Source organism: Tenebrio molitor, chromosome 2 (genome assembly GCF_963966145.1).
Source record: "Tenebrio molitor chromosome 2, icTenMoli1.1, whole genome shotgun sequence".
Taxonomy (NCBI): Eukaryota; Metazoa; Arthropoda; class Insecta; order Coleoptera; family Tenebrionidae; genus Tenebrio; species Tenebrio molitor.
Genome location: NC_091047.1, coordinates 2,587,190 through 2,599,206, shown reverse-complemented (window position 1 = coordinate 2,599,206; position 12,017 = coordinate 2,587,190). Strand labels below are relative to the sequence as shown.

Below are 12,017 nucleotides of genomic sequence, written 5' to 3'. Positions count from 1 at the left end.
CCCGGATTGTCAATTTTAAGTGGGTTGGCCGCCATGGCTGTCACTTCTACAAACGTCAAATCAATTTTTGAACCGACTTATGATCCGCACCATCATCGAGAACTGCTAAATTTTCGGGTCGCATCTTGCTCTTTTTGTGGTGGTTTCAATCTCTCATGGGTTGTGAGTCATATCTGCGCAAACGACGAACATCGGTTTCAAGTACGCTCTACAAACAGACCGGAAAACATCGTCATTCGTAAAGTCCATTTTTTTTAAATCAATTGTCAATGTCAAAATCCCTTAAAGACCAGGCTGAACCACCGTAAAACCTTTCGTTTCGGAACACCTCTATCGTAAAATCTCCCCAGATCAGGTTTGAGGTTATGTCAGAAATTTTCAAATGTCAGAAAAGTTTCAGGTGTAACCAAATTTTATACCAAAATAAAGACGATAATGACACTGAATGTGCAAATGAACATATTCAGGAAAATGGAAATTTATTTAATGGGTAATATAAGCAGTTTACCTGTTCATTTTCAGAATCTAACCCCCAATCGTCTTCCGAATATGATTCTGCGGAAGAGGAATGTCCTCAATTGGTAGATTTTCCCGTAGGGGTTAATTTGTCTATGTGACTGACAATACTGACATACAGTTGACATTTTACGTTGCCAACCTAATTACTATCAAATAACCAGTGGCTCATACCAACATGACAACACTTTGACAATTGTTAAAAAAAAAAATGGACTGTGGAACCTTTATTATATTTGAAGTGGCAAATCTGCAGCATTTTCATTTTTCACAGCTGACTTGATCATTAAAGAACCATTGTCTTGTGTCATCATGAAATTTTAATTTTGGAATTTAACGCCCGGATAAAATAGTCGACGTTTTCAGTTTTCATTTACCAAAGAATTGGTAAATTATCGCTCCGCCTTTGTGCAGATATTTCCAAGGTCAAAACCCATGAGAGATTGAAAGACCTCTAACAAGCGAGCCGTCAGGATCTTTGAAACCGCTTCAAATTGGCTGTCGAGACTGTTTCATCATTTTCCTTGCACCGGAACCGCATTCGTCTTGCAAACGCCCCGAAATAGTTCCAGTTTGCATTGTTAGAGAGAGTCGAGTTCTTCGTCGGCGATCGATGATCTTCAGGTAGTGCAGACCTTAACAATGAAACATGTTAATTGTCGGATTTGATTGGAAGTCGGTGCGCGCAAATACCAGCTTGGGTTTGTCTTTGATACCGCGGAGCATATTCGCAAACAATGATGGTTGAGACTAACTAGGAGCGAGGATTTACGGTTTAATCCGCAGCAGTAACGCTGTCAAAAGCACTTGCGCTAATTTTAGCAACTAACGGTGTGGCCATATTTCGGAAAGGACGCCGAAGAAAGTTCGGGAGGGATGACGGTGACAGGTGACGCGTGACGCGGTGTTGCCAACTGACGATTGGATGAGTGATTGTTGAGAGATGTAAAGGTGGTTTCACACTGTATTTTTTCAGCGGGGGGCGTTCTCTTGATGATCTGGAAGGCAGAGGCGGCACGAGAAATTATTAACCGCGGATAGAATTTATTTTCCCTGAAGAGCGACTGACCTTGAGAGGGTAAATGGGGATGAAACGGAGCTTATACAAAATTGAAGTACTTTCAGCGTGCTGCTTTGTATAAACGCTCGTATAGGGGAACAAGTTTTCGCCAGAGATTCAGGATCTGAAAATTTCCATGTAAAATATTTTGGGGGAGCCCATCCCGGTGGAAATATTCATTATGCTTGGATGGTGTGCGAGGTGAGATAATAGGCAAGTGGTAATCGAAATCGTCCGATAGAGAGCGCAGCACAAGGCCGAATACACGAATAGTTGGGTTGAAAACAGTAGTGCCAATGTGACCGCAACTATTGTGCGGCTGCAATGCGTGCAGGCACAATCGAATCGACGGGGATTTTTCGCGTCCAGGTTGGCAGGAGGGAAAATTAAGGGCGATTAATGGAGTGGCGTGCGCTAATAATTGAGGACCGGTCGGATTAGCTTTGAACACGTCAGCCGAAACGAAGCGAAAGCTCGAAGGAGAAGAAAAAGTCCTCGGGCGGAGTCCCGACTAGGTGAACTTTTACTGTCGAATAAATTATTACCGCAATTCCGTTCTGCCCTACAAAACCTAGAACAATGTCGCGATCATTAATTTACAAGATGAAATTTTTATTAGATAAACTTGGAAATTTCGGTCAAAGTGAGCTTATTAAACTAACGGAAGTTGGCGGGAGTTTCTCCTTTCGCCGCAAACAAACGCCCTCGCCCTCGAGTGAGTCACGCGGGGCCCTCGCCGCTCCACCGAGAAGGAAATTGTCGAGAGGCCATCGCGGCCCCCATCAAGTGTGCAATCCTCTTTGTCATCGATCTCTGGGGTTGGTGACGTCGCTTCCGAGCTGTCGGCGCTGAATTAACGGCCTCGATTAATCCTCGGAGAGGAACCGGCAATTAATTGTCGATAATGGACGCCCAACTAATTAAATGTTGTAATCGTTGGAGATTTTTCGCCACACTGATGTCGCCCCAAATCGGCCGTTCGCGTCACTCGCCCAGAGTTCAACTTGCTTCCCGCCAATTAGCAAGTTCGAACAAGTGCGGCTCGGTCTTTTCACTAAGTTTAATTAACGTGCGAGGGCGTCGGTGTTTTTTGTCGCCCCTCAAATTCGTTCGTCGTTGTAACGCGGCCTCCGGGCGTGCATTATTTAAAATTTGGCGGCGTTTATCGTCCATAAATTAGGAAAAAAGGCCTTAATGGAGGAACCCGGCCAATTACACTACATCAATTAGTGTATTGCTTCGCGTTTTAGTATTATCCACATGGGAAATATATGAGCGGCGGAAGTGCCTCCGCCGGTCCCTCCGAATAAGTTGCTCGTTAAGCTTCACGACTAAACTAAACACTTGCCGTAAAATTTTATGTTTTGTATAAATTAATTGCCTCGACGATAACAATTCCGACGCTTAACACGGGCCGTAACGCTTTTCTCGGATGAAATTCGAGGCGGGGGAGTCCCCGAGAGGACAGGGGTGCCACACGTACAATTCTTGCGCCCGAGCGAGCCTCTTGGTTCGCCCGGGGGCGGCGCCACCCGATTAAGTGATTCTGTTTTTTCGGGGAACGTGCCGACGGCAGGAGAGCGTGAATTAGCATACAAAAGGTGGCACCGATTGCATGCTCGTTTGGAACAAGTGGAATTCATTTTTGCGGGTTCGTGGTCGGGGCAGACATGACAACGGCTCATGAATCCGCCATGAATAATGGCATTAATTTTAGGCGGTGGTTAAGGTTGATTAAAAAATATTTGAGTATAGCGTGATCTTTGAACGAGAGGTGATAAATCGACACGCTAGGCCTCCACGGCCTCTCATAATTACCGAAATTTATCTTGTCTTTACGTAATGAGAGGCAAGGTACGTAGGCTGTTATGCACCGATGTATAGCTGGTTGCATAACCCTCTCTTTTTAATGATGATAAAGAAAGTGATAATAAAATTACAAATGTATGAAAAAGATTCCTTATAATGCGCTCCAATCCAACAATAGTAGTTTATTTAATCAGTTCGTGCGTAAATCGGGCCTTTTTTGTCACGAGTGGGCCAAAAAACGGCCCGATTTACACACGAACGAATTGAATACAACGTTTTTTTGTTCGACGAGCCCCTTAAAGGCTCCAAATCTTTTAAAATCTTTAAAATTATCTTGACGTTTCGTTTTGACAAGTTGTGACATGTATCAAAATCCGTTGACACAGGAGAAAATTCTCAAATTCTGACAGTGTCGAACAAAAAAACTATTAAAGAATCTTTCGGGCCGACATCACAGATATCAAACTGCTTTAGCTTGTTGGCTGTAATTCCTTTTAAACTCTCATGTTTAACTTAAGATGGCCACAAGACCAGACTCTAGGTAACGTTTGTGGGATTATTAAGACAAATTTGCCTGCGTGCCTTTAGCGCTTTGTGGTTGGAATAGACGTTGTGGTCTGGATCTGACCCAAAATCCCATCCCAATTTGTCTTAGTACCAACTTTAATGAAATTAGATATTCTAGAGCGCGACAGGAGTATCGTCGGCATAAATGCGCAGAGTTGCCAACACTAATAAAGAAAAAAACTTTCACGTGAACTTCGTCTGTGAACGAAACATTTTTGTTTGGGTGAATCTAGTTTGGACGTGACGCTGACCTATCGAGGGGCACCAATAAAAGTCGGATCACTTTTAAACGTTTAATTTGTTGTAATAAACACGACTGTAGAGTATAATTTATTAAATAATAGGAATCCAATAAAATCGTGAAAAGAACGTTTTTTTCTATTTTTGTTTACTGTACAACTTATGCCAGATGAACATCAACAACATTTAATGTTTGGCTAGAGCCGCAAGATCGGTGATGCATCTATCGATGTTCTGCTTCTCCTGGTCGGGAGTGATGGAAGCCGTGACCCTCCGCACCACCCAGTCCACCAGATTCCTCTGCCCAAGTCTGCGTTCGACGTTTTGCTTCTCGACTTGATAATCCAGACGCCTTTTGACCGCGGTGTAGGCGTCCAAGAGACGGGCGCGGTACGCCGACTCCAGTTGCAAAGCGACGTTTTCGCGTTTCGCTTGGAGAAGCATGATCTGTCCCTCCAAGCTCCACTGGTTCTGCTGCTCGTTAGCGATGGAGTCTTCGAGGTCTTTCTGCTGGCTTTCGCGAGTTTCCTTCCACGCCCCCTCGTATTCGTCCAGTTCTTTGTCTAGGTATTTGGCCAATTTGGGGCCCAGCACTTTGATGCCGGCGATCCACATCACGGCCAGAGAGAGTCCGTTGTAGAACTCGTGCTCCATCACGTAAATCTCTTTGCTGATGAGGTACGTGGCGAAGGTCACGGCAAACGTGTAAGGGCCTGTGACGCCGGTTTTCTTGTAGAAAAACGTGAACCACTCGTCCGGGACAAACCCGAGGCGGACTTTGGCGGGCTCTTGGCGGACCTAAACTAGGGAATGTAGTTGGGAGGTTAGGGTGGTGTCGAGTACTTACAGGTCTTTGCCATAGCTCGGCTTTTTTCTCTGCAGGGGGATTTGCCGGTGCGGACGTCGCGCTGGCCGCTCGCGAAGCGAAAGCCAATAAAGCGCGGCCCTGTTGGCCTTAAATTGGACAAAAAATTATGATGTGTTACATAAACTCGAAGTGACATTTGTTGGTTAGGAGAGGGATTGGATCGACTCGAGCCCAACATTTGGGGCTACGCGAGGACTTACCGGACAAAATCGAGGCCCTAGACAACATCTTCCAGCGATTATTTAATAAATTAAAGTCCACACAAAATGTCCGGGCTCAGGCCCCAAATCCACTTGTTCAGGTTAGAAAGAGAGAAACATACGCGCAGTCTTGTGTCACAGATAAAGACAAGCTATTATGTAATCGTTACCAACCTAACAAATGAAAAAGAACTGGATCGAAAGTCAAATGGAAGACTTTTGAATTTAAAAATAATGCTTTTATTAGATAATTAATGCAACAATCGAAAATTACCAACAAATTACAAATTTAAATGATTTTTCTTGTAGGTATCGTGTAATTGTGAAATTTGTTCCAGATGGGAACAAATCTGGGATGTGTTTCTGTCAATCCATTGAAGGGAGTTCATGTGAGCATTCAGAATACGACTGACCTGGATTACCTGAAAAAAAAACACGATTACTACGTTGTAAAATAAAATAATTTGAATATAAACCGGATCTGAAATATCTTCATTCTTGTTTGACTCATTCAAATGTTCCACAATTTCCTTCAAGTCTTCAGACATTTGTTTCAACTGGGAATCAATAATTTCTGATAACTGATACCTAAAACAACTCAATTAAACATGATGTTGTGATAAAAACATAACAAAAATACGTTTGAAATCTATTCTGATCAGTAACTGGAATGTCTGCCAACTGTTTCTCTAAAGGCAGACTCAACTCATCCAATTCATTCTGTTGGGCTAACACAAAGTCCAGTTCTTGGTCCAGTTGCTTCTGTTGCTGCTTAACACGCTCAATTGTCTCATTCAATGCCAAAATCTTGTCACTGTTAGAGACTAACAAATTATCCCAAGCATTCAGTTGTTTGGCTTGATTTATGAAAAATTTTCCTTGCTCCTCTAGATCTATTGTCCATTTGTTTATAGAATCTTCCAACTGGGCATAAGTTAATGATCCAGTTGGTGGAACAGTTGGAGTTGTTGTAGTTGTTGCAGTTACAGCCCTGGAGACATCACTTGAAGACAAACAAGCAAAAAGTCTCTGTTACTTACTGAGTGGCAGGTGTTATACCCCCTAGGCCCAAAATTGGAGCAGTTGAAGTTGCAGTTGTTGTGGGAGTTGCAGTAGTGGTTAATTTTAAAGGAGTTGAAGTTGGGGCAGAACTTGCAAGTGAAATTCCTACACATTTTAAATTACAACAGGAAAATTAAATCTTTAATGTTTTTACCTGATGAAAGGGATGTCCCAGTTGCAAAAATTGGCATAAATGAGGATGCAGAAGTGGTAGTTGTGGTGCTAGTCCCTAGGCTAAATTGGGGGGTTGTTGCAGAACTAGCAGCTAAAAAGGGGAACAATGATTGAGGAAATGGTAATGGTGTCAAATACTAACGCGTTAATGCGAAGTTTGGGGTTGGGGTAGCACTTGCAGTGGTGGGAACCCCAAAAGACACAGTAGGCACTGTAGTTTTGGCCGTGGACCCCAAGAAAAACCCAGAACTGTTGGTCGGCGTTCCAAACAAATTCGCTTGCGGCTTGATTTGTTGTTTGGCGTCTCCAGAGCCGCCAGTCGCGGTGGTTCCTGAACACGGGATCTGTTACTCTTTTTCGAGACAAAATCAAACCACTTACCGGTCACGGCGCTTGTGGTCGGTAACGTAGGCCCCAACGCTGTTTTCGGTGTTCCAAAACTGAAAGACATTGTTGTAATTGCTTTAACGTTTAAAATTTATAGGTTAGAATAGCTGTCTAAAAACTAAAACGACAACCGCGCCGCCTAGTTGGTACTAAATTTGAAAGCGGCGAATCAAGTGTGCCGTGTCGCGTGCATGGCCGCAAAGCAAAATTTTCAAATTAATTTCAAAATTATGCTGTTTGTTGGTTTGTGGTTGTCTATAATTATTGTGCGAACAAGATTTGTGTTGTTGACGTAATTGTGTGTGCCTTTTCTGTGCGACTAACTTTGCTGATGAGGTGTCGGTCGAAACAACAATAAAATAATGTTTAACGTGAAAATTTGCAAATTTAGGTTTGTTTAAGGCAATTAATTTTATTAATGAGGTTCAACAATCAACAGGATTATTATCAGATGGTTGATTATAAGCGAATTGTTCCTATTATTGTGAAATTTCCGATTGGTTGTTGTTGATGTTGGCAGCACTGGGTGGGAGCGAGGCGGGTGATTTGAAATAAACGTGTGGCGTGGTGTTTGTACACAAAGAGTTTATTAATAATTTATTACGGTGTGACTTTTTATAAACACAGTAGAGACGAAAGAGTTCAATATCAATCGACGGATCGAATGGATTTTATGGCACATTCAGTACACTGGAAAAATAATTTTATCACCAGAGCAAGTCATAGATGAGCTAGTTTTAATGTTTTGATTGAACACGACATAAATTACGTTTATAATTAAATTAACTATGTACAATGAACTTAGCTCTACTACGAGTATTAAGTACCTAGTAAATATATTAAAAATCTATGTACAGATCTATATAAATCTCAATACATTACACATCATTAAAATTATTTTATGTACTAGGTGCAACACATAAATAAATATACAACGTGGTGATGATACAATTATTGGATGAGAATGGTCGAAGCGGTCGTGAGTTGAGATAATTGCAATAAATGTGTTACCATTTGAATCCTAAAATTGTATAAAACGAGCACTAGCTACGCAAGTCTAACAGAGAAATTTCGAGAGACGAAGTTATTACAATTATCTACAGTTGAAAGATGAGGAAACAAGAATTGGTTATCTCGTTAATAAAGATGAGGACGTTTTGTTTGAGTATTGCGTGAGTATAATCGTAGTCTTCGGTATCTTCAGTCGATCGTCACAGTTCATAGTTCAGTTGCAAACGTGCTCCTCTTTCCTATACCTGCAAATGTCACAGACGACGTTGCAGCACCACACGAAGTGGCACTTGCATTTCTCCTCCACCTCTCGGACCCTCGTCTGGTATCCCCTGCCGCAACACAGCAATCTGCAACCGTCAATGCCTTGACTGGTCCGATTGCATATCCTGCCGTGAGTCCCCAAGATACTGAGCCTGCAACACAACCGTCACCACGCGCGCTCAACTCTCACATTACCCGTTTACGTTTCGTTCTTCTCGCAGTAGTCCGGAGAGTCGTCCAGATACACCAGATCTGTCTTGTTCGGTTTCTTCAGGTCGGGACTGATGGCTCTCAGTTTCTTCCGCCGCCTGTCGACGAACTTCACGTGGGAGGCCCCTTCGTACCTCTGGAACAGCGCCTCCCCCACTTGTCTGAACGGCGGCAGACGTCTCCAGCAGATCTGCATGCTGCAGGAGCCGGACACTCCGTGACACTTGCAGGTGCGCTGCATCCTGGACCGGACCCCCTGCAACAACTCCGTTCAATAAACTCCACTTACACCACCTCCAATCTCACTCTTCTCCCCGCTTCGTTGTTGTGGAGGTTCATGAGTCCGGTGGCGGTGTTCGCGTCTTCCTTCGCGTCCAGAAACTCCCTGCTCAACCTCTCTCCGTGCTTGATGTCTTCGGAGCAGCCGCCCCACTTCCACTTCTGCGACTTCTTCTGCCTTATCCTGTTGTCGCAGGAGCAGCCCGCCAGTTCGCTCTTCGAGCACGCTCTGGTCACAGCGAAGGCCACGCTCGCCGCCGACACGGCCGACAAGTACGCCGCCTCCCTGCTTCCTGCAACATCTTCGTTTCACACTTTGCCCCACCCACCACCCATACCTACTGATTGTGACAACGTTTCCGAACGTGACGTTCTTCTCTGGAAACGCAGTACAATTCCATCTGCTGTTCCGGAACTGGTGCTGGCACTCGTCCATCGCCAACTTGGCGCCATTTCCGAGAACCTGGACAACACGTCCGCATTAAATTGGTGCCCGAGACATTTGTTGCCAGTTCTTCTAAGGGTCACAAGACAAACGATAAATCTCTTATTCTCATCTTACAAACGAGAAGAAGAAGAAGAAGAAGAAAAAGATTGTCTTGTTTCCCCCTACTGGCAAGTTGCACTCTAGCTATACTCACTGGTAATATTCTATCGTGTAAGGAACACAGTTGTTTTTGGCGCTCAACAAGGTCTTCGAGTTTGCTGCAGCGTTCTTTATGGGCCGCTGGTGTCAAGTCTACCGAATTGGTCATAGAGACTGGCAATCCGAGCTGCCTGGAAGAAAAAAATGGCACTGTCAATACGTTCAAGGTTAATTAATCTGGATGCAAATTGAGCTGGGTGCAGCCGAAAACTTAATAACAGTGTGTCGAAGATTAGTGGGCGTGTGTAAACATATTTGGGCTTCTGGGGCATACTTTACATAAGAATGCGAAATCTCATTTACGCTTTTTCGACGTAACAAAACATCGACGGGATGATTACCACAATTACTAGTGGAACCGTGTTGTTTGTCACGCCGCAGTAGACTTTGGTTGACGGTTGTGACAGTCGCACCAATCTACGACTCACGATTGTTGTCCGCAGCCTGTAGCGAATTGTTCCGCTCTTGTTTTTAGCCTGTGTCTATTGTGATCGGCGTCGAATGGACGATAGCTGCGGTTGTTCAGTCGTGCTAGCATTAATTATTAACTCGTTAAGTCATCCAGTTATCGGCTTCACGGTTTGTTAGCTATTGAATTGTAATTTGTAATTTATTTGTCATACGGAGCTGAACCGTGTCTCACATCAGATATTTGACGTTTTTATCGGTCGCGCCGCCGCGACCTCCCTCAAGTAGCTCCGTCTGCACAGTTTTAACAAGCGACTTAATTCACTTGAAGAGCTGAAATGCTAAAATCTTCACCAAGTGGAGCGACGAGATTTATGAAGACCTTGATACCGCCGTAATTGTCTATTTGCTCATTAAAATATTTTTAGCTTAATTGAATTATTTGCAAACGTAATGATAGGTTTCGGAGTCCCACACTCACTTTAAACCAAATTAGTCCACAATTAACGTCTTCCAGGACTTTTGTTATTTTTTTCACTTATAGTGGAAGCACCGCAATGAGTATTCTTCAAATGTTGTTGCAACGGGCAGTTGCGACCATTTTGGTCCTTCGAGCCGGATAACGCGAACAAATAATAATAATGTCGAATGGTACGAATAGTTCTTTTAGGATTGCTTGAAATATCTTAAAGGAGAAAGAAACATAATAATAATAATAATTATGTCTGTAGTAGTTTATTGTGGATTTTATCGTTGAATTTTAATCCGTTTGCAAGACAAATATGTGACAGATTTGTTTATATTTTGGTGAGTCGAGAGTGAAAAATGTCTGGCTCGCTTGTTCAATTTCCTTTATTGGTTGCAGTTTTTGAAGGAATTTCCCCGACCGTCCACTTCAGTGCCCGCAGCGCCCTCGTCGGAGGCGGCGTCTTCGCGAGCAACCCCGGTGAGGGGTAAAAACCCAGAAATTTTTTTTTGCGTTGTTGAAACGCGCTCCGCCGACGAACATCGTATCAAATTACGGCGAACTGCAGAAACAGGGAACTAATTAATCCAACAGAACTGGGGTTGGCTTGAGGCGTCCAATAGCGAACCATTTTCAAGGGTTACTTCATGCCCTATTGGTTTGGAACACGGCCATTGTTAGGTCGTTGTCGAACAACAAAAGCCCCATTATGCGTATTTGCATTCACGTTAATTGCATTCAACAACTAATCAGCCGTAATGGGCAATCTTGCGTCGGTTAAAATGGCGGGCTTTTCACCGGGACTTAGCCCAGGGTCCTCATTGTTGCCGTCGCACCGTGAAAGAAATAATATATCCAGTCCCGAGAAGAGGATTTTTTCGTTTGCGCTCATATTGAGTCTTGGCGAGCCGTATTATTGTGCTCAAACGAATCAAATCGGTTTGTTGTTATTTCTGAGTTTTAATCGAACGTTGATGGGACAAACAAATCGATTATCGCTGTTTCCCGGTGGGTTAATTGCCGCGATGGTCTCACGGTCCGCGGAAGGTCGTAAATCGGCTCGCGGAGGACGACTCGGAAGGGCAGACGAAGATATCGCCTTCTGACTCCGGTCTCAGGTGGGCGATGCCGCTAAACTCGTCCCCAGGCGATAACCTCATCTGTTTCTGAACTACTCGGAACCCTTCTTCGTGCACGCGAAATACGCAATAGTACAAGTTGCATTGATTTTATTGCCGGGGACGTGATAAGAATGGCGCAGGGTTTTCATATTTTCGATTCTCACACGAACCCATCCGGAGGTTGTTGCTCAATAACCCAATGGACGCGGTTTACGGCCGATAAATGTCCAACGCTCGCTGATAAATTCGGTTTGGTATTGCTTGGAGTAGTACTCGCTGCTGGTTCCGGTCGAGGTGAATGCAACAAAAATTTGTGAAAACATTGATTTCGAACCGTTCTGGGTGGTAACTAGATTCAGTTACATGGTAATTTATGCAATAACTTTGAATCACGGGAGGTTTACTTTTTCTGCTTCTTACTCGAGACTTGGTAACGATCGGTGGAATAAAAAGTCGCTCACAGTTGACGCTCGATTGACTTTCGGAGTGTTTGTCTTTTCCAACAGATTTCTTGTTTCACCCTCTTGGCAGGCTTGCGATTTTAACGGAAAATTTCTCTCGTAACAAAACGAGAAATCGGATCGAGCTGACCACCAAAACATTCAGATTTGAGTCTTCTACAACGTGCGTGGAAGATCAACACAAATTGTTTGAAGAAGGCAAAGCTTTCGTCCACGCGAATTGCGTGCAATGCAATTCCAGTGAACGAAAACGGCCTGACTCTCGAGT

General features: G+C 43.8%; 3 protein-coding genes and 1 long non-coding RNA gene across 5 annotated transcripts in view; 1 reads left to right on the top strand and 3 right to left on the bottom strand.

Annotated features, from left to right (window-relative positions):
* Window positions 1-5,753, top strand: part of LOC138122715 (uncharacterized) — an 84,777-nt gene extending 79,024 nt beyond the window's left edge. For both annotated transcript variants that reach the window (XR_011156612.1, XR_011156611.1), the window contains one exon: window positions 5,599-5,753. This is a non-coding gene — a long non-coding RNA (uncharacterized lncRNA). The remainder of the gene's footprint in view (window positions 1-5,598) is intronic.
* LOC138122707 (ATP synthase subunit b, mitochondrial-like) lies at window positions 4,232-5,420 on the bottom strand. The gene is made up of 3 exons (XM_069036985.1): window positions 5,261-5,420; window positions 5,040-5,146; window positions 4,232-4,990 (listed from the first exon to the last, which is right to left on the bottom strand). Exons 1-3 carry the CDS (start codon window positions 5,286-5,288, stop codon window positions 4,379-4,381), a joined length of 747 nt encoding a protein of 248 aa, XP_068893086.1. The 5' UTR covers window positions 5,289-5,420; the 3' UTR covers window positions 4,232-4,378.
* Window positions 5,478-7,041, bottom strand: LOC138122704 (nuclear pore glycoprotein p62-like). The gene is made up of 7 exons (XM_069036981.1): window positions 6,878-7,041; window positions 6,639-6,827; window positions 6,477-6,587; window positions 6,301-6,427; window positions 5,901-6,251; window positions 5,737-5,848; window positions 5,478-5,682 (listed from the first exon to the last, which is right to left on the bottom strand). The coding sequence occupies exons 1-7, from the start codon at window positions 6,945-6,947 to the stop codon at window positions 5,542-5,544; spliced, it is 1,101 nt and encodes a 366-aa protein (XP_068893082.1). The 5' UTR covers window positions 6,948-7,041; the 3' UTR covers window positions 5,478-5,541.
* Window positions 7,042-7,448: 407 nt separating this feature from the next.
* LOC138122705 (protein Wnt-4-like) overlaps window positions 7,449-12,017 on the bottom strand; it is a 40,115-nt gene continuing 35,546 nt past the window's right edge. The window contains exons 2-6 of the mRNA XM_069036983.1: window positions 9,289-9,424; window positions 8,990-9,110; window positions 8,675-8,940; window positions 8,362-8,624; window positions 7,449-8,310 (exon numbers count right to left, since the gene is read on the bottom strand). Of these exons, the coding sequence (XP_068893084.1) occupies window positions 8,109-8,310; window positions 8,362-8,624; window positions 8,675-8,940; window positions 8,990-9,110; window positions 9,289-9,424 (988 nt within the window). The 3' untranslated portion in view covers window positions 7,449-8,108. The remainder of the gene's footprint in view (window positions 8,311-8,361; window positions 8,625-8,674; window positions 8,941-8,989; window positions 9,111-9,288; window positions 9,425-12,017) is intronic.

Excerpts from the sequence above, each read along its gene's own strand:
- LOC138122707 (XM_069036985.1), bottom strand. The coding sequence starts at position 5,288 with ATGTTGTCTAGGGCCTCGATTTTGTCCG. Across the intron at positions 5,147-5,260 it reads TAGGGCCTCGATTTTGTCCG|GCCAACAGGGCCGCGCTTTA; the intron begins GTAAGTCCTCGC and ends GTCCAATTTAAG. Across the intron at positions 4,991-5,039 it reads CCGAGCTATGGCAAAGACCT|GTCCGCCAAGAGCCCGCCAA; the intron begins GTAAGTACTCGA and ends TCCCTAGTTTAG.
- LOC138122704 (XM_069036981.1), bottom strand. The coding sequence starts at position 6,947 with ATGTCTTTCAGTTTTGGAACACCGAAAACAGCGTTGGGGCCTACGTTA. Across the intron at positions 6,828-6,877 it reads GACCACAAGCGCCGTGACCG|GAACCACCGCGACTGGCGGC; the intron begins GTAAGTGGTTTG and ends TCCCGTGTTCAG. Across the intron at positions 6,252-6,300 it reads GGTATAACACCTGCCACTCA|GGCTGTAACTGCAACAACTA; the intron begins GTAAGTAACAGA and ends TGATGTCTCCAG.